The sequence below is a fragment of the Miniopterus schreibersii genome (assembly GCF_964146895.1).
Source record: "Miniopterus schreibersii genome assembly, chromosome: 2".
Lineage (NCBI taxonomy): Eukaryota > Metazoa > Chordata > Mammalia > Chiroptera > Miniopteridae > Miniopterus > Miniopterus schreibersii.
In genome coordinates this window covers 92,536,921-92,563,975 of record NC_138102.1, presented here as the reverse complement: position 1 = coordinate 92,563,975, position 27,055 = coordinate 92,536,921, and the positions used below count along the sequence as shown (strand labels likewise).

Genomic DNA, 27,055 nt, shown 5'->3' with positions numbered 1-27,055 from the left:
GGTAAAGGAGTACAATCCAGTTTAGTTCATACTGCCCAGATTGAATGTCTCGTCTCCTATTCCGGGACTTTTTGTTTCATTTAATGTCATTTGTCTCAGGTATATTAGAGGATATTTCTTGGTTTGGCCCTACTTCATTCTCTGTTGAATCTATCTTCTCCTGGATCACAGACTTAGTATTCCAGGGCAGCCTCAGTCTCTACCCTCCATTTGAGACTCAATTCTTTACCTTCCTTCTAACCCTCTGTCTTACACTCCCTCCCTCCTAATCTGTTCTCCCATTCACAGGACGATGAGACTCGGCCTTAGCCTCCTTCTAGATGACATCAAGAATCCTTCTCATTCTCTTTCCCCGGGCTGCACTAATTGTTTCACTCAGTTTCACCATGGATGGAGGAGTCTCAAAGACTAACACTCCTCTTAAATGAACGTTAGATCATCGGGAGGAAGCCAGATTTGGTGCTGGAGGATATGGGGATCCCCTTTCAAAGGGTGTTGTCAGAACACTCTGTGAGTTAGAATGGCTAGCCTTTGGATTAGGGTGGCCTGATATTGGCTCCTTTGACCCTAGGACAACAAAGCAGGTTTGGAATGCCGTGAGAGGTCATCCAAGCCATCGGGACCAGTTTCCGTATATTGACATTTGGCTATATCTGACCCAGAATCCACCTCCTTGGTTCAGAAAGTGTGCCAAGGACATGGGTATAAAAATTTTAGTCACACAAACTCCTTTTCAAAAGACAAAATCAAAGAAAGAAAAGTCTCCCCCTATCCTCGAAGACCCTGAGCCAGAAAACCCTCCACCCTCTAACCTGTGGCACCCCTCTCTCTGGCCTCTACCTTCCTCCTCAACCAACCCCTCGGCACCACCATCACCTTTCTCACCTCCTCAGACCCGTAGCTCCACATTAAGGGCCATGCAGGAGACACCTTCTTCCTCCAGCACTGTCTTTTTAAGGGAAGCCCCTCTGGCTGATGGGGATACAAGAGGGAGGTCTCCTTTCCTAGTCTATGTCCCGCTCCCATCTAGTGATTTATACAACTGGAAAGCCCAGAATCCCCCATTTTCAGAGAAACCACAGGCCCTCATTGGACTCCTAGAGTCCATCTTTTATACCCACCATCCCACATGGAATGACTGCCAGCAGCTTATGGTTACCCTCTTCACCTCAGAGGAATGCAAAAGAATTAAGCAGAAGGCCCAGAAGGCCATCCTAGGTCCTGGGGGAGGTTCCCTAGAAGAAAATAGGGACTGAGTAGAACAATCTTTTTCTGCAAACAGTCCAGAGTGGGACCCCAATACTTCCGCAGGAAGGGATGCATTGAACAATTTTCACCGGTACCTCCTAGCAGGCCTAAAAGGGGCTGCTAGAAAACCAATTAACCTATCCAAAATAACTGCAGCTTCCCAAGGCCCCCAGGAATCGCCCATGGTGTTCCTGGAGAGGTTACAGGAAGCCTATTAAGTCTACACTCCAATAGATCCTGCCACCCCAGAGAATAGCAGGGCAATCAATCTAGCTTTTGTCATGCAATCAGCACCTGATATTAGGAGGAAATTACAAAAATTAGAAGGATTTCAGGGAATGAACTTATTTCAAATAGTAGAGGTAGCTCAGAAAGTTTTTGACAATCGAGATAGCCCCTCTGAGAAACAAGAAAAGAGACTTGTGAGAGTAGTAGTAGTGGCCCTAAAGGAGTCTAGTAATCAGAAACCAAGAGGAACTAAAGGAAGAGGGAAGCCAGGGCCTATAGGCCAGAAAAAGAGCCCTCATAGCCAAGGGAGGCCACAACTGGAGAAAAACCAGTGTGCTTATTGTAAGAAAGAGGGACACTGGAAAAATGAATGCCCGAACAAGCCAGAGAAAAACCAAAAGCCAGCAGAGATCCTAAACCTGGACACCGATTGACGGGGCCAGGGCTCCATTCCACTAAGCCCCCAGGAGCCCATGGTAACTCTTAGCATAGGGGGCAACCCAATAGAATTCCTAATAGATACTGGAGCTACCCACTCTGTTGTCACCACTCCCCTAGGGCCCCTTTCCACCAAAGGTACAGTGGACCAAGGGGCCACTGGAAACTCCGCACAATACCTTTGGACCTCCCAATGGACTGTTGACCTAGGAAAAAGTACTTTTACCCACTCTTTTCTTGTAATCCCAGACTGTCCCTACCCACTCCTAGGAAGAGACCTCCTCCGAAAACTCTGGGCCACTGTATCCTTCACAGAGGACTCAGCTACCTTAAACCTCCCAGAACAACAGGCTACCCAAATCATGGTTACTCTTCCCCTTTCTGAGGAGTATCTTCTACACAATAATTCCCCTACTCAGAGCTACAGCAATGCTACCCTAAGGCCTGGGCTGAGACAATGCCCCCAGGATTAGCTGCACATCAACCCCCAGTAGCAGTTCAGCTCCAGGCAACTGCTACACCAGTCAGGATACATCAGTATCCTATGGGTCAGGAGGCAAGGCAGGGAATAACCCCATACATCAGCAGCCTGAGGCAGGCCGGAATCCTAGTTCCTTGTCAGTCCCCATGGAACACTCCATTATTACTGATATGCAAACCTGGGATGAATGACTATTGGCCGGTACAGGACTTATGGGGAGTAAATCTTCAGGTTGAAACTGTACACCCCACTATACCCAACCTATATACCCTCCTCAGCCTCTTACCACCTAACCAGCTTCATTATTCCATCCTGGACCTCAAGGACACGTTCTTTGCTATCCCTGACTTGCTCCTGTCAGCCAACCCATCTTTTCTTTCGAATGGTTAGACCCTGTTACTGAATTCTCTGGCCAGCTTACTTGGACACGGCTACCCCAGGGGTTCAAAAATTCCCCTATGTTATTTGACGAGGCACTAAGCCAGGACCTCGCTGACTTTCGGCAGAACCATTCTTCCTGTATCCTACTACAGTATTTAGATGATCTACTCCTAGCTGCGGACTCAGAAAAAGAGTGCAAAACAGCCATGGAGGATCTGCTACAACACCTAAAGACTCTTGGATATTGCGTCTCAGCCAAGAAGGCCCAACTCTGCACCATGTCAGTAATGTACCTTGGCTACCAGCTCCAGGGAAGTAAGCAAACTCTTTCAGACAGCTGAAAGCAAGCCACCACCAGATGACAGGTACGGGAATTCTTAGGAGCTATCGGGTATTACTGATTCTGGATTCCTGGGTTTGAAGAGTTAGCAAAACCCCTTTATACCCTAACTGGAGGGGGAGAGCCCCTAGACTGGACTGAAACTGAACAAAAGGTTTTTGAAAACCTAAAGCAAGCCTTTATATCAGCATCGGCCTTGGCCCTACCAGATTTATCTAAACCATTTCACTTGTTCATTCATGAGTCAAAATGAATTGCTAAAGGGGTCTTAATGCAGACTCTAGGACCATAGAGAAGGCCTGTTGCTTACCTTTCAAAGAAACTCAATCCTCAAGCATCAGGATGGGCGGCTTGCTTAAGGGCAATAGCGGCTAAAGCTATTCTAGTTAAGGAGGCTGATAAACTAACTCTTGGGCAACAACTCACCCTCACCACCCTACATGCAGTTGACACTTCTAAGAGGAAACCCCAAGAAATGGATATCCAACTCACGGGTAGCCCAGTACCAGGCTCTCCTTGATCAGCCGTGCATTACCTTCAGTAAGACACAGGCCCTGAACTCAGCGACCCTGATGCCTGATGATGATCCTGCACTCCTGATACACAACTGTTAGGACCTCCTAGATTTGGCTCAGCTGTCCAGGCCAGATCTTACAGATGTACCACTCACCAATCCTGACATAGAATTATATACAGATGGGAGCAGTTTTATAGAAAAGGGAATTTGGTATGCCGGGGCTGCTGTAGTCACATTGGAAGAAACCATCTGGGCCCAGTCTCTACCTCGTGGCACCTTGACCCAAAAAGCCAAATCAATTGCCCTAATGCAGGCACTCAGGTGGGCAAAGGACAAAACTGTCAATATATACACAGACAGTGGGTATGCCTTTGCTACAGCCCACGTCCATGCTAATATTTACAAGGAAAGAGGACTATTAACTTCAGGGGGAAAAGAAATTAAAAACAAGGCTGAAATTCTAGTCCTCTTAGAAGCTATATGGCTCCCTAAAAGATTAGCCTTAATACACTGCCCAGGGCATCAGAAAGGACAATCCAAAGAAGCAAGGGGAAATAGAGCTGCCAACCTGGCAGCAAAAGAAGCTGCAAAACTCCCCATCCAGTCACTAGACATCCTTCTAACCTTACTAGACCTGGTCCTACCCTAATCCCCTCATTATTCTCCAAAGGAAGTAACACTAGCTACAACTAGGCAGGCCACTAAAGATAGAGAGGAATGGTTTCACCTACCTTCAGGCCAGGTATTTCTACCAGAAGCTCTAGGAAAAACACTTGTATCCCAATTACACCAAAGCTCTCATCTAGGGCAGTCCAAGCTATCAGAGCTCCTCAAAGATAGATACTTCTTTTCTAACCAGAAGTCCATAATTGAGTCTACCACTTCTAGGTGCCTAGCCTGCACTCAAGTCAACGCTAGACCAGAAAAGCTTCCTCATTTAGGAATATGGGCATGAGGATCCACACCAGGAGAACACTGGGAGCTTGACTTCACCGAAGTCAAACCCTGTCAGCCAGGAATAATTACCTCCTAGTACTCATAGACACCTTTTCAAGCTGGGTTGAGGCTTTCCCCACCCGAAATGAAAGCACCATCACAGTAGTCTGGAAACTCCTATCCAAAATAATTCCTAGATTTGGCTTACTCTTTTCCCTAGGGTCAGCCAATGGACCAGCCTTCACGGCCCAAATATCCCAACTCATAACAAAGGCCTTACACATTAATTGGAAACTCCACTGCTTCTACCGACCTCAGAGCTCAGGGCAGGTTAAATGCATGAATAGGACTCTAAAGGAAACCCTAAATAAGCTCATTTTAGAAACTGGTGAAAACTGGACCAATCTTCTACCCCTAGCTCTCTTACAAGTTAGATGTACTCCTTACAAAGTGGGCTTCACCCCCTTCAAAATTATGTTTGGGAGACTGCCCCCTCTTCTCCCTAGGCTACAGGCAGAGCCATTAGCCAAAATCTGTAACACCTCTCTACTCAAGTTTCTCCAATCCTTACAGGATACACAGACTAAAGTACATTGTCAAGTTCACCAGGTCCTCCCCCTACCTTCCTTGGATCCTGTACACCCATTCCAGCTCGGGGACTCGGTGTGGGTCAAAACTCACCTACCTGGAAAGGGCCCTTCCTCATCATTTTAACCACACCTACAGCAGTTAAGGTCGACCGCCTCTCCACCTGGATCCATCACTCTTGCCTCAAGGCAGCAGACTCCAGATGGACATCCCAGCTGACTGGCAACCCGCTCAAGATAAGACTAAAGGGGGGGGGGGTTCTCCTTCTTGATATCTATAACCATCATTTGTCTCATTTGTTCCCCGGTACATACATCTGCGATATCCTATTATTGGGAAGTCAGAAATAGAATTTCGGGAGCAATTCTAGCTAACCAGAAAGACCCTAGCCCCAGCAAAAACCTCACCATTCAGATTGATCTATGTACCCTTTTCAAAAACTTCCTCCCCTCAGATACACTTAGCAGCCCACCTAGTACTCCTGGGTGTGGGCACCCCTTCCTACAGCAAAATTTACAATCTATGGATTTTTATTTATGTCCAGGGACAGACCCTAGACACCCCCAGTGCTCCGATACCTCACAGTACTTCTGCCCTAGCTGGGGTTGTGAAACTATTGCTCCCTGGAGTAAAGACAGGGACAAGTTTCTAAAACTTAGAATAACCTCAAGACCCGCCAAATGCGTGGTAGGACAATGTAAACCTCTTTCCCTCTATCCCCAGGATAGAAGCCACTCCTCTTGGCTCACAGGCCAGATGTGTGATATCCGGTTCTGTAGAACTGGTTATGATACTGGAACTCTTCTTACCATCCAGAAGAGACCAAGTCTCCAACCAAAAAGGCCCATAGTTCCCATAGCTGAGCTAAAGCTCCCTGTCCCTATTGCACAACCAAAACCTGCTACCCTAAACCATCTAAGTCAACATTATAAGGCTACTAATCCAGCACCTGCAGAAGTGCCCCTATTCTCCCTCTTGACAGCTATACACTATGTAATCCTACACACGCTGACTGTTGACTATGTCTAGCCTCTAAACCCCCTTACTATTCAGGCATAGGGGTATCTCTCTCTCTTACCCCGACTTCAGAACAGTCCAATTGCCATCAAGAGCCCCATCAACTTACATTAGGAGATATACAAGGCCTGGGATTATGCCTCCTCGCTGGAAACAGTGATATTCCCAAACCATATTCTAACCTCTGTAACACAACATTATACTTCAACTCCTCTTTCTCCTCCTCTAGACAGCATTTTCCGGGTCCAAACAATACATGGTTTGCATGCACCACAGGCTTAACTCGCTGTCTCAGTTCTGAGGAACTACAAGACCCCTGTTTTCTGTTTCCTTGTATATGTCCTATCACAGGTCTCTATTTATAGTGGGTCAGAAGGGAACACCCTTATTTTTCCCCCTGAAGGTTTAACTCATTGGAAATGAGCAATCCCCCTCCTCCTGCCTATTCTAGCTGGACTTGGCATAGCCAGATCCGCATCTATAAATTCAGCTGCCCTAGTCACCTCTGATCTCCATATTTGCGAACTCACAGAACAGGTTAATACAGATCTTATCCACTTAGAAGCCTCAATATCTGCCCTTAATGAACAGGTAGAATCCTTAGCAGAAGTAGTCCTCCAAAATCACAGGGGTTTAGACCTCCTTTTCCTACAGCAAGGAGGCCTCTGTGCTGCCTTAGGGGAAACCTGTTGCTTCTATGCCAACAACACTGGTATCATCCAGAAATCTCTATCCCTTGTATGGAAAAATACTAAGGAAAGCAGAAGGCAGCTCAAGAGCTCGCAAAATTGGTATCATCGTATATTTAACTGGTCCCCTTAACAACCCTCTTATCTGCAATAGCTGGACCCCTAGTCCTCCTCATACTTGCCCTTATCATAGGTCCCTGCCTCCTTAATCGCCTGGCTTCTTTTGTTAAAGATAGAATCAACTCTGTAAAATTAATGATTCTTAGAACCGAATATAATTCTCTACCCTCCAAGGAAGAATCAAGGATTTCATTCTCATCATAATTTATAAACAGGAGTGGGGGATGAAGCATGTAACCCTCATTTTTCAATCATGAAGCATGTAACCCTCATTTTAAATCTGTCAACCCTGTTCCATATCCCTGAACACACAGTTACAGACTAGTGCCAGGAAAGAGGCAACCATAACAGTTAAACGATGCTTGTTTTGGCTTCTGTCCATTGCTTTGCAAGGTTCCCACCCCTCTCCATGCCAACCAGGATACAGTTTTGCCTTTATATTCTCCCTGTGAAGACTGTTTGGGGCTTCGAGTCTGTTTAGGGCATTAGCCCACTCGTAGCCACTAGCTGAATAAATTCCAAACGCTCAATTTGGTCTCTGTGAATCAATCTCATGAAAACTGGGTATTAACATGGGGAGAGTCTGCAGATGTGGACTCTGGAGAATGAGATCAGAGGGCGACGGTCTGGATTCCTGTGCCAAGTCATTCCCCCATATGGTGGAGGATGTCTTTCTCAGGCATACAGTTTGTTGCTTTTGCCTGAGGGGGGGAAGCAATTGCCCCAACCTACTGGAAAACCTCTCACCCTACCCAAGAGTTTCTACAGCCTGAGGCTTGTTAAAAGGCTAATATCAACTAGCTGCCCCACCCTGTGGAATTTCTACAGCCTGAGACTCATTAAAAGAATCAGATTAATCAGCCTGCAGGCAGAGACAGACCTCAGGGTGCTTTGAGTCTTTGCCTGATCTACTTCTGCACCTGGGTCTTGGAAAAGCAGACTTCGGTGTGCATCTTTGTCCTGTCCAAATGCACCCAGCCCCAGCAGAGGAGACCTCAAGCCTAAGGTTGTTGATAGCTCCAAACAGGGTATTCAGGGCCAGCCACAAACTGCATATGATATTGGCCTGCACCAGAGACCCTCCAAAAAGACTGAGAGCCCTAGCAGACCTACCTAATACATTGAAACAAATCCAAATAGGCAGCCAAAATGGGGAGACCAAAAAACAAGCCCCAAATGAATGAATGAGAGAAGTCTCCAGAAAAAGAGCTAAATGAAATGGAGATAAGCAATCTATCAGATATACAGTTCTGATAGGATGCTCAAGAGCATGAAAAAAAGATATGGAAACTATGAATGAAATTAATAATGACATAGCAGAAATAAAAAATACATTGGAAGAAATAAACATCAGATTAGAGGAAACAGTATTGAATCAGTGAATTAGAAGAGAGGGTAGAAAAAATCACTCAGCCAGAGATCCAAGAAGAAAAACAATTAAAAAACTGGAGGACAGTCTAAGGGAGCTGTGGAACAACATGAAATGTAATAATATTTGCATTATAAGAGTGCCAGAGGAGGTCAAAAGTAAGCAGGGTTAGAGAACCTGTTTGAAGAAATAATGGCAGAAACTTCCCTAATATGGTCAAGGAAAAAGTCACAGAAGTTCAGGAGGCACAGAGAGTCCCAAGCAAGAAAAATCCAAAGAGGCCCACACCTAAACACATCATAATTAAAAAGCCAAACATTCAAGACAAAGAGAGACTCTTGAAGCTAGAGAAAAGCAATCTGTTACCTACAAAGGAGCCCCCATAAGGCTGTCAGCTCATCCCTCATCAGAAACTCTACAGGGAAGAAAGGAATGGCATGAAGTATTCAACGTAATGCAAAACAAGGATCTGAAACCAAGACTACTCTATCCAGTAAGGTTATCATTCAAGATAGATGATGAAATAAAGAGCTTCCCAGAGAAAAAAAAGGCTAAAGATGTTTATCACCACCAAACCAGCATTACAGGAAATGATAAAGGATCTGCTGCAATTAGAAGTAGAAATAGAGAGAGAAACATAGGTATAAAGAATTAAAGAGGCAATAGATAAGTATCTATCAATAATAACCTTACGTGTAAATGGAATAAATACCCCAATAAAAAGATATAGGGTGGAGGAATAGATAAGAAAACATGACTCCAACATATGCTGTCTACAAGAGGCTCACCTCAAAACAGATGACTCACATAGGATAAGAGTGAAGGGATGGAAAAAAATTTTCCATGCAAATGGAAATGAAAAAAAAGCTGGGGTAGCAATACTCATATCAGACAAAATAAACATCAAAATGAAGACCATAACAAGAGACAAGAAAGGCCATTACATAATACTAAAGGGATCAATCCAACAAGAGGATATAACCCTGATAAACATACATGCACCCAACATAGGAGCACCTAAATTTATAAAAACTTCTAGAAGACTTTAAGGGAGAAATCATCAGCAATACAGTCATACTAGGGGACTTAAACACCGCACTTATTTCACTGGATAGGTCTTCCAGACAAAAAAATCAACACAGAAACAGTGACCCTAAATGACACACTAGATGAGATGGATTTAATTGAAATTTACAGAACATTCTACCCCAAAGCTGCAGAATATGCATTCTGAAGTGCACATGGGACGTTCTAAAAGATAGACCACATGTTCGGACACAAAACAAGTCTTTACAAGTTCAAGAAAACTGAAATCATATCAAGCATCTTCTCGGATGACAGTGGCATGAAATTAGAAATCAACTACACTAAAAACACTAAGAAAACATGCAAACGCATGGAGGCTAAATAGCATGTTATTAAACAATGAATGGGTTACCAAAGAGATCAAGGAAGAAATAAAAAACTTCCTGGAAACAAATGAAAATGAACACACAACAACTCAAAATCTATGGGACACAATGAAAGCAGTCCTGAGAGGGAAGTTCATAGCACTACAACCCTACCTCAAAAAACAAGAAAAACTTCTAATAGACTCTCTAACCCTACAACTTAAAAACTTAGAAACAGAACAACAAGAAAAGCCTAGAGTAAGTAGAAGGAAGGAAATAATAAATATCAGAGCAGAAATAAATGACATAGAGACTAAAAAACAATACAAAAGATCAATGAAATCAAAAGCTGGTTCTTTGAAAAGATAAACAAGATTGATTAACCTTTAGCCAGATTCATCAAGAAACAAAGAGAGAGGACCCAAATAAATAAAATTAGGAACAAAAGAGGTGAGATAACAACGGACTCAACAGAAATACAAAGGATTGTAAGAAAATACTGTGAACAACTGTAAGCCACCAAGCTGGACAACCTGGATGAAATGGAAAAATTCCTAGAAAAATACAACCTTCCAAAATTCAATCAGAAAGACTCAGATAACTTGAATAGGTAGGTAACTGCTGATGAAGTTGAAGCAATAATCAAAGGGCTCTCAGCACACAAAAGCCCTGGCCCTGATGGCTTCATAGGGGAGTTTTACCAAATATTCAAAGAAGAACTAACACCTACCCTCCTCAAACTATTTCAGAAAATCCAAGAAGGAGGACACTTCAAGCTCTTTTTACCAGGCCAGCATTAGCCTAATTCCAAAACCAGATAAAGACACTACAAAGAAAGAGAATAACAGGCCAATATCCCTCATAAACATAGATGCTAAAATCCTCAACAAAATATTAGCAAATTGGATACAGCAATGTATTAAAAGATCATACACCATGACCAAATAGATATATTACAGAGATGCAAGGCTGGTACACTACTTGCAAATCAATAAACATGATACATCACATAAACAAATTGGAAGATTAAAATCACACGATCATATCAATAGATGCAGAAAAAGCATTCGACAAAATCCAACACCCATTTTTGATAAAAACTCTCAGCAAAGTGGGAATAGAAGGGTTATGCCTCAACATAATAAGGGCCATATATGACAAACCTACAGCCAACATCATAATCAATGGGCAAAAACTAAAAATATTTTCCCTAAGAACAGGAAGAAGATAGGGTTATCCGCTTTCACCTCTCTTATTCAACATAGTACTGGAAGTGCTAGCCACAGTGATCAAATAAGAAAACACAAAGGTATCCAAATTGGGATGGAGAAAGTAAAATTGTCATTATTTGCAGACGACATGATATTGTTCATAGAAAAACCTAAAGATTCCACCCAAACCTACTAGATTTAATAAATGAATTCAGCAATGTAGTAGGATGCAAAATTAACACCCAGAAATCAATGGCATTTTTATACACAAATAATGTACTGTCAGAAAGAGAAACTAAAAAAAATCCCATTTACCATCACAACTAAAAAAATAAGATACCTAGGAATAAACTTAACAAAAGATGTAAAAGACCTGTACTCAGAAAACTATAGGATACTGAAAAAAGAAATAGAGGAAGATATAAACAAATGGAAAAATATACCATGTTCATGAATTGGAAGAATTAACATAATTAAAATGTCGGTATTACCCAAAGCAATATATAAATTCAATGAAATTCCTATTAAAATACCGACAGCATATTTCAGAGATCTAGAACAAACATTTAAAAAATTTATATGTAACCAAAAAACACCCTGAATAGCCACAGCAATCTTGAGAAAGAAGGACAAGGTTGGAGGGATCACAATACCAGATATCAAGTTATACTACAAAGCCATTGTAATCAAAACAGACTGGTACTGGCACAAGAACAGACATATAGATCAGAACAGAGAACTCAGATATTGACCCACGCCATTATGGTCAATTAATATTTAACAAAGGAGGCAAGAACATACAATGGAGTAAAGACAGCCTCTTCAATGAATAGTGTTGGGAAAATTGGACAGGTACATGCAGAAAAATGAAACTGGAACACCAACTTACACCATACACAAAAATAAACTCAAAATGGATAAAAGACTTAAATGTAAGACATGACACCATAAAAATCCTAGAAGAAAATTCAGGCAGCAAAATCTCAGATATTTCTTGTAGCAATGTGTTTGCTAATACATCTCCTAGGGCAAGAGAAACAAAGGAGAAAATGAACGGAACTACATCAAAATAAAAAGCATCTGCACAGCAAAAGAAACCATCAACAAAATGAAAAGGGAGCTCACTGTATGGGAGAACATATTTGCCAATGACACATCTGATAAGGGGTTAATATCCAAAATATATAAGGAACTCATACAACTTAACAAAGGAAAGACAAACAATCCAATTAAAAAATAGGCAAAGGACCTAAATGGACATTTCTCCAAAGAGGATATACAGATGGCCAAGAGACATATGAAAAAATGCTCAGTCACTAATCATTAGAGACATGCAAATTAAAACCACAATGAGGTATGACTTCACACCTGTCAGATTGGCTACCACCAACAAATCAACAAATGACAAATGCTTGTGAGAGTGTGGAGAAAAGGGAACCCTGGTACACTCCTGGTGGCAATGTAGACTGGTGCAGTCACTATGGAAAGCAGTATGGATTTCCTTAAAAAATGAAAAATTGACCTGCCACTTGACCCAGTGATCCCACTTCTAGGAATATATCCTACGAAACCCAAAACACCAATTAGAAAGATCTTATGCACCTCTATGTTCATAGCAGTGCAATTTACAATAGCTAAGATCTGGAAACAGCTCAAGTGCCCATCAGTAGATGAGTGGGTAAAAAAAGCTGTGGGACATTTACACCATGGAATACTACACACCTGTGAAAAAGAACCTTTTGTCTTTAGGGACAGTATGGAGGAAACTGCATAGTATTATGCTAAGTGAAATTAGCCAGTCAGAGAAAGGCAAGTACCACAAGATCTCACTTATATGTGGAATGTAATAAACAAAATAAACTGATGAACAAAATAGATCCAGAGACATAGAAACATGGAACAGACTGGGGGATCTCAGAGGGAAAGTGGGGGTGGGGGAGTGGGTGGGGAGAGATTAATCAAACAACTTATATGTTTATAAGCATAACCCATGATCACAGACATTGCTATGGGGATGGCTTGGACATGGGGTGGAGGAGATCAATGTGTTTAAAAAGGGGACATGTGTAATATTTTCAACAATGAAGGTTAAAAAAAACAACACAGAACATAGAAACCATAAAAGAACCAGTCCAAAAATGAGGAATACACTAGAAAAAAATCAACAGCAGATTAGAGGAAGCGGAGGATTGAATCAGGTATTTGAAAGAGAAGATATCAGAAAACACCGAATTGGAATACTGAAGAGAAAAAAGAATTAAAAAAAGTGAGAACAGTTTAAGGAACTTGTGGGGCAACATCAAACATAACAATACTTGCATCATAAGGGTACCAGAAGGAGAAGAGAGAGAGAGAGAGGGATTGAGAACCTATTTGAAGATATATGACTAAAATCTTCCCTAACCAGTTGAAGGAAAAAGACATACAAGTCCAGGAAGTGCAGAGAGATACAAACAAGATGAATACAAAAAGGCCCCCACAAAGACATATCATAATGAAAATGGCAAAGATTAAAGACAAATAGAGCATCTTAAAAGCAGCAAGAGAAAAGCAGTTAGTCCTGGCCGACTGGAATCAGTGGTTGAGCAACGACCTATGATCCAGGAGATTGCAGTTTGATTCCCGGTCAGGGCACATGCCTCATTTGTGGGCTCGATGCCCACTAGGGAGCATGTAGGAGGCAGCCAGTCAATGACTCTCTCATCATTGATGTTTATTTCTCTCTCTCTCCCCCTTCTTGTCTCTGAAATCAATAAAGACATATAAAAAAAGGAAGGAAGGAAGGAAGGGAGGGAGGGAGGGAGGGAGGGAGGGAGGGAGGGAGGGAGGGAGAGGAAAGAAGAGCAGTTAGTTCCCTACAAGAGAGCTCCCATAAGACTGGAAGCTGATTTCTCAACAGAAACTTCGCAGGCCAGAAGGTATTGTCACAAAATATTCAAAGTGATGAAAAGAAAGGACCCACAACCAAGATTACCCTACCCAGCAAAGCTATCATTTAGAATTGAAAACCAGATAAAAGAGCTTCCCAGACAAAAAAAAGCTAAAGTAGTTTATCACCACCAAACCAATGTTGCAGGAAATGTTAAAGGGTCTTCTTTATGAAGAAGAAGAAAAATATATAATAAAATGGAAATAAATACACATCTATCAACAATTACTTTAAATGCAAATGAATTAAATGCTCCAATCTAAAGACATGGGGCAGCTGAATAGATAAGAAAACATGACCCTTACATATGTTGTCTACAGGAAACTCACTTCACATCAAAATGCACACAGACTGAAAGTAAAGGAATGGAAAAAGATATTTCATGTAAATGAAAACAAAATAAAAGAAAGCTGGGGTAGTAATACTTATACCAGACAAAATAGTCTTAAAACAAAGACTATAATAAGAGACAAAGAAGGACCCAGCAATTACTTCTGGGTATTTATCCAAAGAAACCTAAAACACTAAATCGAAAATTCATATATGCATCCCTGTGTTCATTGCAGCATTATTTACAATAGCCAATATACAGAGACAACCTAAGTACCCATCAATTGATGAATGAATAAAGAAGAAGTGGTGTAAAAATAAAAAAGAAGTGATGCATATGTACAATGGAATATGACTCAGCCATGAAAAAAAGAATGAAATCATGCCATCTCAACAACATGGATGAATCTAGAGGGTATGGTGCTTAGTGAAATAAGTCAGATAGAGAAAGACAAATACAATATTGATGACTGCAAATGGGAGGGGTATTGGGAGGAGAGGTAAAAAAAATAGGAAGGGATTAAGGAGTGCAAATTGGTAATTACAAAATAATCATGGAGGTGTAAAGTACGGCATAGGGAATATAGTCAATAATATTGTAATAACAATATATGGTGCCAGGTGGGTGCTGCAAATATCAGGGGGAACACTTTGTAAAGCATACAATTGTCTAACCACTATGTTGTATGCCTGAAACTAATATAATATTGTATGTCAACTATAATTAAAAAATTTTTTAAAAAATTTCAAAAAAGAACAATCTACCAATCTAACTTATGAAATGTGAAATTCTCAGGAAAATTTCCAAAGAGGGAACCTTGGGGGTTCCGAATGAGTCACCCCAAAATGTGCCTCTGTGGTATGCTGATTGTTTTGACCTAAAGGCAACTTCAGCTGTAGGCTCAAGAGAAACTTCTGTCCCCCTCTCTTAAGTACCTAGAAGAACTTGAATTAGGAGCCTTTCCCATAATAAGCGATTATGAGAGAGAACCTCTTTGCACCTATCTATAGGGCAGGACAAACTTCTATTTACTAAACACCTGCTCTTCTTATCCTGCAATGACCCAAAGTCTCCAAGGTGCATTACCTCCTATCTAGCTCAGAATGTTTTATATCCCTCAATCCCCCTTTCCATCTCTCCTACATGAGCGGGGTCTCTGACTTTCCTATGTATTCAAGGTTCCCATACATATGTATGTATTAAATTGGGTTATTTTTCTCTTGCTAGTCTCTTTCAAGTCTATTTTATTATTAGACCAGCCAGAAGAACCTTGAGAGGAGAAAAAAGTTTGTCCTTTCACACATCATATGTCCACAAGCTGGTTTCTAATTAGATTTCGCTTTCTTCACTGAAAAGTAGGTATAAGTATGAGAATCCATTTATCCTTTTATTTACACAAACAACACTTCATTGTGTGGTAGTGTGGTGCATCAGACACTGTGCTTAAAGGTAAAATGCAAAGGCTTGAAAGGAGCATCCCATCATCCGGAGCACATAGCCAAACAGAACATAGACATAGGATCACAGTTTTGGCTGCACACCAGAGTCACCTGGGCTGGGGAAAAAAATCCTGATGCTGTTCTCAGCCTTGCCCTGGCTTTCTGAAGTGAAAGGTCTGAGGTGTGGCTTAAGGGAGAACCCAGTGAGCAACACACATTGACCAAAACTGCTTTAAAGTCATTCTCAGAAAGTTACTTCACACCTAATTTTTTGCAGAACCTTTTCATCAATGATATTCTAAGGAGACAGAGGTGGGGTGGTCTCCAATCCTGAGACAGGGTGTCCCCATTCCAACACACCTTATGGCAGCTCAAATGAATCAGAAGGTCCACTGGAGGTCTGATGGGTGAGTTGGCTCCAAATCTTATCTGTTTACAATTGATAACAAGAAAGAGGACTCTTTTTAGAGCTGGGAGTCTGCCTCCCCACAACTTGGCCTCCAGATGCTCCCAAGCAACCCCTTCCAGCTGGGACTTGTTAACCAAGAAAACCTGGGCTCTTCTTCAATGAAATACAAAATTCTTCTTATAACACCTTTAAGTAAATGAGAGCAAGTGATAGGATGCTGAAAAAGAGGGTATAGCAACTTTATCCACCTTAGGCCATTAGCCCTTTCCCTCCCTAGAGCTGACTTTAGATCTTAAGCAGACAGCCAGAGGTGAGACATTCCATGGCTATGTCTAGCCTCTCAATCCTGTCTTTCTGGAAAGACATTTCCTTTCTTATTTCTATAGTTTCCACTTATACAGTGCATATTTTCAAATCCTTATTTGACATAAGAAATACCATGATGTGAGATTTGCTTTAAAAACTTCAAGAAAAAATATGAGGGGGAGGGAAATAAATGAGATAAAATTGGCAAAGGTTGATATTTAATTGTTGAACCCAGCCAGGTTTATGGGACCTTTGTCCTAGCTTTTGTGTAAATTTGAAAAGTCCACAATATAAATTTAATTAAAAATAACTGTGGGGAAAAGTTAGATTTTTAGATACTACTTTAAAATTTTTAATATTATATAATTTAATAGTATATTAATATTAATATTTAGTATTAGGTTTGGATTTAGTATCATCCTGTAAACTGAACAGTTTTTATACTTCTTTTTTTAGCAGTTAATATTTTTTATTTAATTTATTTTTATTGTTGAAAGTATTACAGATGTCCCCGTTTCCCCCCCACATTGATCCCCTCCACCCTGCATCCACCCCGCTATAGTTCTTATTCAAAGAAATAAAATCCTTTAGCTTATACCCGGTTTCATTTTAGTGTATAAACCATTTAGGTCATATAGAAGTTTCTATTGATTAAAGGTAATAAAATATACTTAATTTTATGTATAACTAAATTATAAAATTAACTGGAAGTAACCATTAATTTTAAAAGTGTGTTTATCATGATTTCAGTTACAGATGTTTCATGAAGGTGCCAGGTATCATCCTCTGCATGCTCTGCCCATTAGGATCTGCTGGTCCCAACCTGGTCCTGGCAGCTCACAGAATTAGTGGTTGGGAAGCCTCACTGCAGCTAGGCTCACCGATTCACTATTGATTTATTTAAAAACTTCTTTAATAAACCTCACATTTGAAGATTTCAAAATTTAAATCAGTAACAAATATAATATCATCCTTGGAAGAAGCATGCTATTTTTAGAAAACACTTTTTATATTAAAATCACAAAACAATTTGCACCAAAGTTCTTTAGTGCTGATAAAAGGTCTCTGAGAGTCACTATTTTGGCAATTAGAAAAAATTGAGACTCAGAGTCTCAGAAGAGGCTCCTAAATCACTCCCTTTTTGGATTCAGAGTAGGATCATCATCAGATGATGGTGGGTGGCAGTTACCCCTGTGCTCCTAGGTCTTTGGATACTGAGCACGCTGGAGCCTTCTTCTCATACTATCTGTGTATTTCATGTGTTTCAAAGATCTAACTGCCACAAGAGTCTTAAGCTCTAAGCCTTAGTTGCTTCATCTTTTATGTGGGGGATTGATAATAGTGCTCCGTAGAGCAGTGCTATATGAAATGAATAATGCATATGACATATTTATCACTATGCTGGGCACAGAGAAAAGTCTCAGTCTGTGGAAATATTGACACATCCTTAGAAAGCAGGTATTGAAGTGTCTCCCTTTATATTCATGTTCCCCACTCAAGACTTTTGGGACCCAAGCCTTCTGGTTATGTTCCACATAGCAGCTCCCTTTTCTAGCTGGATCCCCTCCCATCTCCCAGTATAAAGAGTTAGCAATATAAAATCTCCATTTTCCCTATGAAAACTTATTTGTTCATGTTCAGTTTTTAATTGTTTTCTTTTCTTTTTTCAGTGAGAGAAAGACTTGTTGCCTCCGTCATCCATGTTTTACACCAGGGGTTGACCACTCTTGCTCCTGTCAGCACTGTAAGCTGCTGGGGAGAGAATCAGTCACGTCTCCACCCCCCTTTCCCCAGCTGAGCCTCATTGAGGGGACAGTCCTTGAGGCTCTGCCTGGGCCCTGCCTGTCACAACAGGCAATTGCTTAGCAGCTTCCACATCGTAACTCAGAGATCTCATTGTTGTTTCCTGTGGCGTAGGCAGAGGGTAGGAAATATCTGAGTCTCTGTACTTATCCATCTTGTATCCTGATGCAGTTACTCTAGGACCTGGAGTAAAGACACCTTCAAATTCAAACACCGTCAGACTCAACTTCCTTGGAAACGGATCTTCAATATATTGATGAGAGGAGACTCTCATACCAGCCCTGTCAGTGAGAAAATGACCCAGAGCCACCCTATTAGGTAAGGACAGAGATCATCTAGGAGTCAAGGGGGGCTGTTAAAAGCTTCCAGAATAATTGCAATGTATGCATGATTGTTCCTTTTCCTTAAGATACTGTATACTTTCTAGGTCTCAAAACCTTTCTAAGAGATAACAACATTAATCAAAATCTACAAGTTACAAAATGACTGCATAATGTTTATTAGCCATTAAATACTGTATGTGCCTTTATACTTATATCTGATTGTATTACATTTTAACATATGTAAATTTCTGCTTATGCTTTTTTATATTTTAAACTTCAAAACTTTAAATATTCTAGGCTTCTGTTTATGATCAGTTTGGCGTTACAGATCATCCATTTGGGAAACAGTAAGAAGCACTTTATTTAGTTTTTTAGTTTTTATTGTGTATTTGTTTCTCAATCATTATCAGTCTCATATTTTCAATGTTTTTAAAAGCCTACCAAAGAGAGAAACATAAAGGTAGTAGAGAAGAAATTAACAACGCTACAGTTCAGAAGTTCCAGCAGAAAACACACAACTGGACTCTGAATAATATAAGGGAGGTGAATGGGAGCTCGGAGAGCTGGAGGTCTGAGGACTTACTTCTCCACTCCAGGGCTTCCCAAGAGGGTAAGTTTGCAGACCGCCTTAATGCCTTTGCAATCATCTCAGTCACTGGTCTCCAAATTTAGGGTGTGAAAAAACCTGGGCTATATTAAAGATAAAATGAGAAACCCAAGAAAGAACATTTTATCATCTTCAAATGATGATACACTGTGAAGTAAAAATATTTCCTAGTGAGGTGTTCTTTTGCTCTGAAAAAAAATTTTCTATTTCATTGGTAAAATGTTTCATTTGCTCATTTTTTAAAAAACCTTTATTGTTGAAAGTATTACAAATGTTCCCTTTATTCCCCCTATTGACACCCCCCCTCCGGGGCTCGTCGCACCATTGTCTGTGTCCACGTGCGTTTACCCTTAAATGTGTATTTTTCTCAGGTCCAGAAAGCCGACTGAAATGTATTTAAAACAAATATCCCAACCCAAGATAATTGCGGACTCTTGCTTGGCTTATTGCAGGCTCTCAGGCTCCATATCCCATGTCCCCAGGGGATCCCTTTGGCGGCGGAGGGGGGGGGGTTGTTGGAGGTTAAGGTGGCGTCATTGCACCGGTGGGTGGTCCACGCCCGGGAGGCCTGTCTTCAATCACTGTCACGAAAGTCACAGACTGAATTTAACATGTGAAAGAGAGACACAGAGAGAGAGGGGGGGAGAGAGAGAGAGAGGGAGGGAGGGAGGGAGGGAGGGAGGGAAAGAAAAGAAAGAAAAAGAGAAAGGAGAGGGAGAAAGAAAGAGAGAAAGAAAGAAAAAAAAGGAAAGAAAGAAAGAAAGAAAGAAAGAAAGAAAGAAAGAAAGAAAGAGAAAGAAAGAAAAAAGAGAGAAAGAAAGAAAGAAAGAGAAAGAAAGAAAAAAGAGAGAAAGAAAGAAAGAAAGAGAAAGAAAGAAAAAAGAGAGAAAGAAAGAAAGAAAGAGAAAGAAAGAAAAAAGAGAGAAAGAAAGACAGGAAAAGAAAGAGACCCTACTTGCTGGGGGGCAGGGTTTGAAGTCCTGCTATCCTACTAGTTCCTGACCCGACTTCACCCCAGGCAGTTTGTTTTTAACCCTTAATTAATAAGCAGGGTTTACGTGAGCAAACACACTTACCAGGGAGCTGATTTTATTGCCTCCCCGAGGCGATCTCCTCCAGCCGTGGATCTAAGGTAGAGGGCAGCGCGCTAAGCTACCAGCTGACGCCCGGGCGACCCCCACAGGTGCACCCTCGCAGCCACATTGCTGTATGAACGGTGGCACTTGCGTGCTGGGTAGCTTCTGCGTGTGCTCTGCCCACTTCACCGGCCGTTACTGCGAGCACGACCTGAGGCACAGGTGGGTACAGAGATGAGCGGGATGGCGGGACCGGAGTGGGGGCGCTCGCAGGGCGGGGGCGCGTTCACAGGGCGGGGCGCGCGCTGGCTGCACTGATGCCGGGTCTCGGCCTCTTAGCGAGTGCGGCGTCCTGGTGCACGGATCCTGGACCTTCCGCGGCTGCCTGCTCTGCAGGTGCGTCTTCGGGGCCCTGCACTGCCTCCCCCGTCAGACACCCGGCGGCTGCGGTAAGGGGACCCTCGTCCTGTGCTCACAATCTACACATGCATGCAGTTGCTCCTTTATACACACTGATCCATAGAGATCTACCTGTGCCAGGCAACACAGAAATGAACAAACTGGATCGACTCATCACTCAGGACAGTCACACTTATTGTGAATCACGGAAGTGTATTATCATTTTAAAATTTACAATACAGTATTATTATATACTATAGTGGCTATCCTGTACATTACATCCCCATGACTTATTTTTAGAACTGGAAGCTGTACCTTTTGACTCCATCCATTTCACGGACACCCCCTCCCCCCCTTGGCAACCACAAATCTGTTTTCTGCATATGAGTTCCCCGTTTTTGTTTTTTGTTGTTGTTTGTTTAAGGTTCTACATATGTGACATCACATGGCATTTGTCTTTCTCTGTCTGACTTATTTAACTTAGCATAATCCCTCAAGGTCCATCTATGTTGTTAAATATGGCAAGATATCCCATTTTTTATGGCTGAATGCTTTTAAATATATGTCACATTTTCTTTATCCATTTATCCACTGAGATACACTTGTATGCTTACATATTTGGCTATTTGTAAATAATGCTGCAATGAACATGGGGATGCATATACCTTTTAGAATTAGTGATTTGGATTTCTTTGGATAAATACCCCAGAAGTTGAATTGCTGGTTTGTACAGAAGTTATATTTTCAATTTTTTGAGGAACCTCCATACTGTTTTCCATAGTGGCTGTATCAGCTCACATTCCCACTAGCAGTACACAAGGGTTCAAGGTATGATTCTCAGCCACTGTGCCATTCTGTACTATACCTACAAGAATAATTATCAATACAAAGTAAAGAAGATCTTTTTGATAATGTTATTTAGAACATTAAAAATTTGGCTATGCTCTAAATCCAACAACAGAGTAGTAAGTAGGTGTTTTAAATTCTTTAATTGGATATTATGATTTTGAAGAGTTTATAGAAGTTAGAATGGAAAACTATGTTGACAATATAATTATAATGATGTGAAAAGAACACATATGGATGGAGGATCACAAATAGATTACAGCATGCTATGAAATTGTGACCCTCTGGCTCCTCCAGGGACCTAATGCCTGAAGGATCTCCAAAGGGCCTTATTTATTCTGATGCCCTGTGGGTCCAAGAATAACAAGCTTTCTTTATCTCAAATATTATGCCTTTTCAAGGCCATGCTTTTTCATTCTGATTTAGGAGAACACTATTTGTTCCTCAATTTTCTCGTATAAAATGAGGATAACCTGCCCTCCACCCTCACACAGATATTGAAGGATAAAATGTCTGCAACATAATCTTGTTTGTTGGTGTGAGCTATTTTGTAATTTTTCTGCTTCATGACCTAAAATAATGCTTTGTGCATAATAATTCTAAATAAATGAATGTATGACCTTTGACTTCTTAGCTCCAACTACAGCTTCAAAAAATAAACACCATATAAGCCATTTCCTATTATTACATTACAGTTCAAAGAATCCATTTTTGGTGTTCTAAAAACAATATGCTTTAGACAGGTAACTATCATTCTACCATTTTCTTCATTTGCACTTGTTAACATTGCATTTAAAGAGGAAATGTGGCACAATAGAGAAAGCATGAAAAATCCCTCAAAGTACTTGTTCAAATCCCCCCAAATACTTTTTATATTTATAATCTTTATGAAAAGTTAAAGGACTTGTTTGTGCTTCAGACTCCACACATGCAAAATTAGACCTGAGTATTTACCCACTGTTTGTTAAGATGAAAAGGCACTGTACCTGTTACATATTATGCACAACAAAGTAAACTATTGTTACTTTATTAACATCACCAAAGTATTCAAATCCATACAGTGAAGGTTAGAATTACTTTATAATCTGGCATTACTTGTAAATTTATCAAAATGTGTTTTTTAGGTTGTGAACAAAACCCACTAATACTTGGTGGACTTTAAGTTAATTATGGTTAAAAAAGAAAGTAAGCTTTCAGCTATCAGGCAACCCCAAATCTCATTACACTGAGGGTGGTTCTTCTTACACATGAACCCAAAGAATTAAGTATTTCATTAACATCAAGAACCAGTTTAATGCTCCAAAATTTAGAGTCTAAATAATGACACAGTGAAGTAGCAAACTCAAATGCCTTCAAAGATAAACAGGAAATGCAAATGTCAAATTGCGGTCAGTACAAGCCTCACTGTCGCTTCAAACTCAATTTTTGAAAATACATTTCTGGCACAAACCAACCTACCTATCAACAAGCAAATAAACATCTGTGGGCCAGAGCCAGCCTGTGGGGCTGTGGGGCTGCAGTCTGTGGGGCTATGACCTGTGGGGAGGATGGTCCGCACAGGTCCTCGCCCCAGCCAGCACCAAGATGATGGTGTGCTGCCTGGGAGAGAGCAGACCCTTTGTCAAGCCCTCCTGGGATGTTCTCCCATGATAGCTGTTGTTCCAATGGGTGAGCTTTCTGCAAGTCATGGCAGAAGAGGAAGCCATTTGGGTCCGAGGAGCATCAGGGTGTATCTACAAACAGGAGAGTTTCAGGAATTCTGTTCTGGACCTCACATTGAAACATGATGTTATTCTCATCCAGGGTGACCAACAAACTTTAAAAAATTTTTTTAAAAAAGTATGTTTTTATTGCCCTAGCCAGTTTGGCTCAGTGGTTAGAGTGTCAGCCCGCAGACTAAAGGGTCCTGGGTTCGATTCTGGCCAAGGGCATGTACCTTGGTTGCAGGTTTGATCCCTGGCCCGGGTCGGGGCTCGTGTGGAAGGCAACCAATTGAAGTGTCTCTCTCACATCGATGTTTCTCTCTCTCCCTCCCTCCCATTTTCTCTGTAAAGCAATGGAAAAAATATCCTCAGGTGAAGATTAAAAAAAATGTTTTTATTGATTTCAGAGAGAAGAAGGGAGAGGAGAGATAGAAACATAATGATGAGAGAGAGTCATTGATTGGCTGCCTCCTGCATACCCGCTACTGGGGATTGAGCCTGCAACCCGGGCAGGGAATCAAACTGTGACCTCCTGGTTCATAGGTCGATTCTCAACCATTGAGCCACACTGGCTGGGCCAAACTTTTTTTGTGTGTGTGTGTGTTTTTTTTTAAAAAAGCCAAATTTATTCATTGATTTCAGAGAAAGGAAGGGAGAGGGAGAGAAAGAGATAGAAACATCAGTGATGAGAGCGTCATCAATGATTGGCTGCCTCCTGCACACCCCTGACTGGGGATGGAGCCCACAACCCAGGCATGTGCCCTGATCAGGAATTGAACTGCGATCTCTTGGATTGTGGGTGGATGCTCAACCACTGAGCCACGCCCAGCTGGGCCCAAACTGTTTTTATTTTTTTTTAAATCTCCCACTCCACCAGTAAAAATATTTGAGCAAGCTCTCCTTTCAGTGGTAGTGACACAGTTGCCATGCTGAGCATGCACAAACTTGATTTCACTTATACCTTCCTTTTCACGTATGCACAGGCTAATGTACATGATAATCTGCTATGTCTGACTAAGTCTAAAAAAGGCCACTCGATAAGTATAAGTATCCTAGCTTATAGTGTATCATTCATCAGTAGCAGAGTTTTTTTGATATGACAAAATAATGGTGGGCTTAGAGCCATTGATTTACTAGATTCTAATATACACTGTAAATATTAAGAATTCTTTTCCTATAAATACGTAGTGGAAGTTCTGTTTTCTCTCAGCGCAAAGGGTAACCTTGGGCTCCCTGGGAGGAACACCACATGGTGCTTACAGCCCCAGTTTCGGGACCCCTGCATGAGGGGCTGACTCGTTCTAACCTAATTCACAAAGCTGACTAAAACAATGACCTTTGAGTTTATATACAAGAAAAAACAATCAGCAGGGTCTGAATTCTCCTTCTTTGTGGGTAGCCTGTTTCCTTCTCTCAGGGGAAAATCAACTCCGAAGTTCAGTATTTGCTGACCCTTTTTTCACCTGAACAGCTTTTTATTTTATGAGCACCTGTCTTATCATCAGCCTTTCTGGAGCCTCCTCTGGGCCCAGATGTTAGGGTTCCTGTTTTGTGGGGTCTAGTACCCTGGACCATCACTTTCTCAGGTGAGGTGGTGTGGGGAAGGTGCACAGGTTTGGAGTGGGTTTGACTTTGGTCCCATCCTGAGTCTGGCCTCCTCGACTGCCCACCTGTGAGCAAGTGCAGAGTGGGACCCTTCTACAGTGGCTTGTCTTTGTAATTACTTGTTCATTCTACTGTCTCATGCTCACCACAGGTTCTCACATCCTGGAGGTATCATAGAGTATGGTGCTGGGCAGACTTGTTTGCAAAGCTGCTCCAGGGAGACTTTCCTAAAGTGGGGCCCTTCCTTAGCTGTGTGCGTTTCTGCCTAGCCGACCCCACATCCAGCCCTAGATTTGATTGTGAGAATGCTTTGGTGGAGTTGGCATCCCTGCCTGTGACTATACTTGTGGGGCTTGCCAACATCACATGGTAATTACTTGTCACAAGGGACTTTAGTCAAGGAGAGACTGACAGTTAGTTTAGACTAGGAGAGAATGACAGTTATTCCTACTCAGCACATCTGGGCTGGAGGCCCAGCCACACCGAAAGCCAGACTCATGGGCTCTTAGAGCTAAGAGTGAGACCTGCTGTGGAGGAGCCACATTGTGACAGCAGGGGAGGCGAGCACTGTGGGGTGTGGTGCCACAATGCTGTGGAGCTGTTTATTGTTACTTCCTTGTGGGATTGTTGCCATTGCTTTAGGCATGGGGACTTTCCTTCTGTTTAATAAACTGTCCCTAGTAAAAAAAAAAAAAAAATGTTAGGACTATAGGGGAAAGTTGGACCTTCCTTGCACCAGATAGTTGCAAGCTATTTTATTGCATTGTATTTTAAATCAAATATATTTGTCCCCAGTTGCTACATGACTTGGTGTGGAACTCTGAAAGATCACCTTGGTCAGCTCATGTGCTACAGGGTCACTGCTTTGTTGCCTTTATGATAATCAGTGAATTCTTCAACAAATTTTAGGTTCCACAAAAGTTCCATTTTTTCTGACTGCAGCACAAGGAATGGAGAAGCTGAAGGCCGGCACATATTCCTTGAGCTGTGCCCCCAAGGCTGGCTTCCTCCTGCAAGTGCGGTGATCTCTGGTTGCTATGGCAGGTGCCAGGTGTGCCCATGTTGTGGACTCTGGGTTCACTCCTATCCAGCCCTGACACAGGCAAAGCTTAGTGAGGAGGCCAAAGCAGGGAAGGACCTTTATCAGATTAGGTGCAAACATCTGTTTTAGACCCTTAGAGCAAGTCTGCAACAGAGTCTCTTACACTTTCTGTTTTTGTTCTTTTCAGACCTGAAGGACTTTCTCACCTCACACTCAACTAGATTAAGCACATGGTGCCTGCTGATTTTTCTTAGCCTCCTGCCCTGCTTCCTCCTGAAATGCATCATCAATGAAGGGGAAACTGCTGCCTGGCCTGCAAGGACCTAATGCCAAATCTACACTGTCAGGACCTCAGTGTCCCTGGACTATTGAGAAAGCACGTCTTGTACATCTTCTTTAGTTTTCTGTGTTGTAAATAACATATTGTTTAATTAATTTCCTATAAACTGAAGCATTACATAAATATTTTTATTAATAAACGTTGTCATGAAAGAGCCTTTTTTGCTTCCCTAAGCCTTATTTCAAGGTACATGACTTAGCCTCACATGAGTAAACACTAGAGGCTGGGGCCTCTTCAACCCTACTTCATCTGTGATTTCAGAGTAGACAACTCCTCTCCAGCACCCCTAGCCCCTATACATAGATGCACCAGAGATGTTGTAACTTCACCTATTATAAATGCCTATATATGCAGGCAGCCTAGCATAGGCTAACTTTTATTTAGAATCCATAACTTTGCTTAGAACATCCTAGGTTTTATAAGGTTCGTGTAACCACATCCTGCAGTTTGCTAAGAGTTTAACAGAAGGAACTTAATTGGTTAAACTTCCTTCCATACCTATGCCATCCCTGACACTGACGATTGCCAGAACTATCTTTTCAGGGACAAGCCCAGAATGATTTACAGAACCAGGGGGTTGATCTGGCTGAAACTACCCAAGGCTGACCAAAGTGGCCTGGATGACTCTATACTGACCTCTTCATGAACTATTCTCATTATACCCTCATTATAATACTAAAATATCCTCCCAAGGGTAGAGATTTTCTGCAATTTTGAACATGTGATGCATGTATAGGCATGTTTTTTAACTGCACATGGGCAGGAATGTCCCCACCTATACCTGTGATGATGAAGCTCACCTCGGTGTTTATGCATGGCTTTCCTGAATAAAAATGAATCCCATCCTTTACTTGGGGACAGATGTTTTGGGGGAAGTGACAACACCCCCCCCCCCCTCATGTGTCCTTACCTGCTGGCTATAAACTATATTCCTTCTCATGAT

The 27,055-nt window shown here is 41.6% G+C and overlaps 1 protein-coding gene across 1 annotated transcript; it reads left to right on the top strand.

Moving 5' to 3' along the window:
• Positions 1-2,853: 2,853 nt before the first annotated feature.
• Positions 2,854-26,099, top strand: LOC308552473 (cryptic protein-like; the record flags this gene model as incomplete). Its single annotated transcript, XM_081127750.1, has 6 exons — positions 2,854-3,056; positions 18,792-18,841; positions 18,931-19,104; positions 20,285-20,399; positions 20,517-20,626; positions 25,960-26,099. The coding sequence occupies 6 exons, from the start codon at positions 2,854-2,856 to the stop codon at positions 26,097-26,099; spliced, it is 792 nt and encodes a 263-aa protein (XP_080983876.1).
• Between the last annotated feature and the right edge of the window lie 956 nt (positions 26,100-27,055).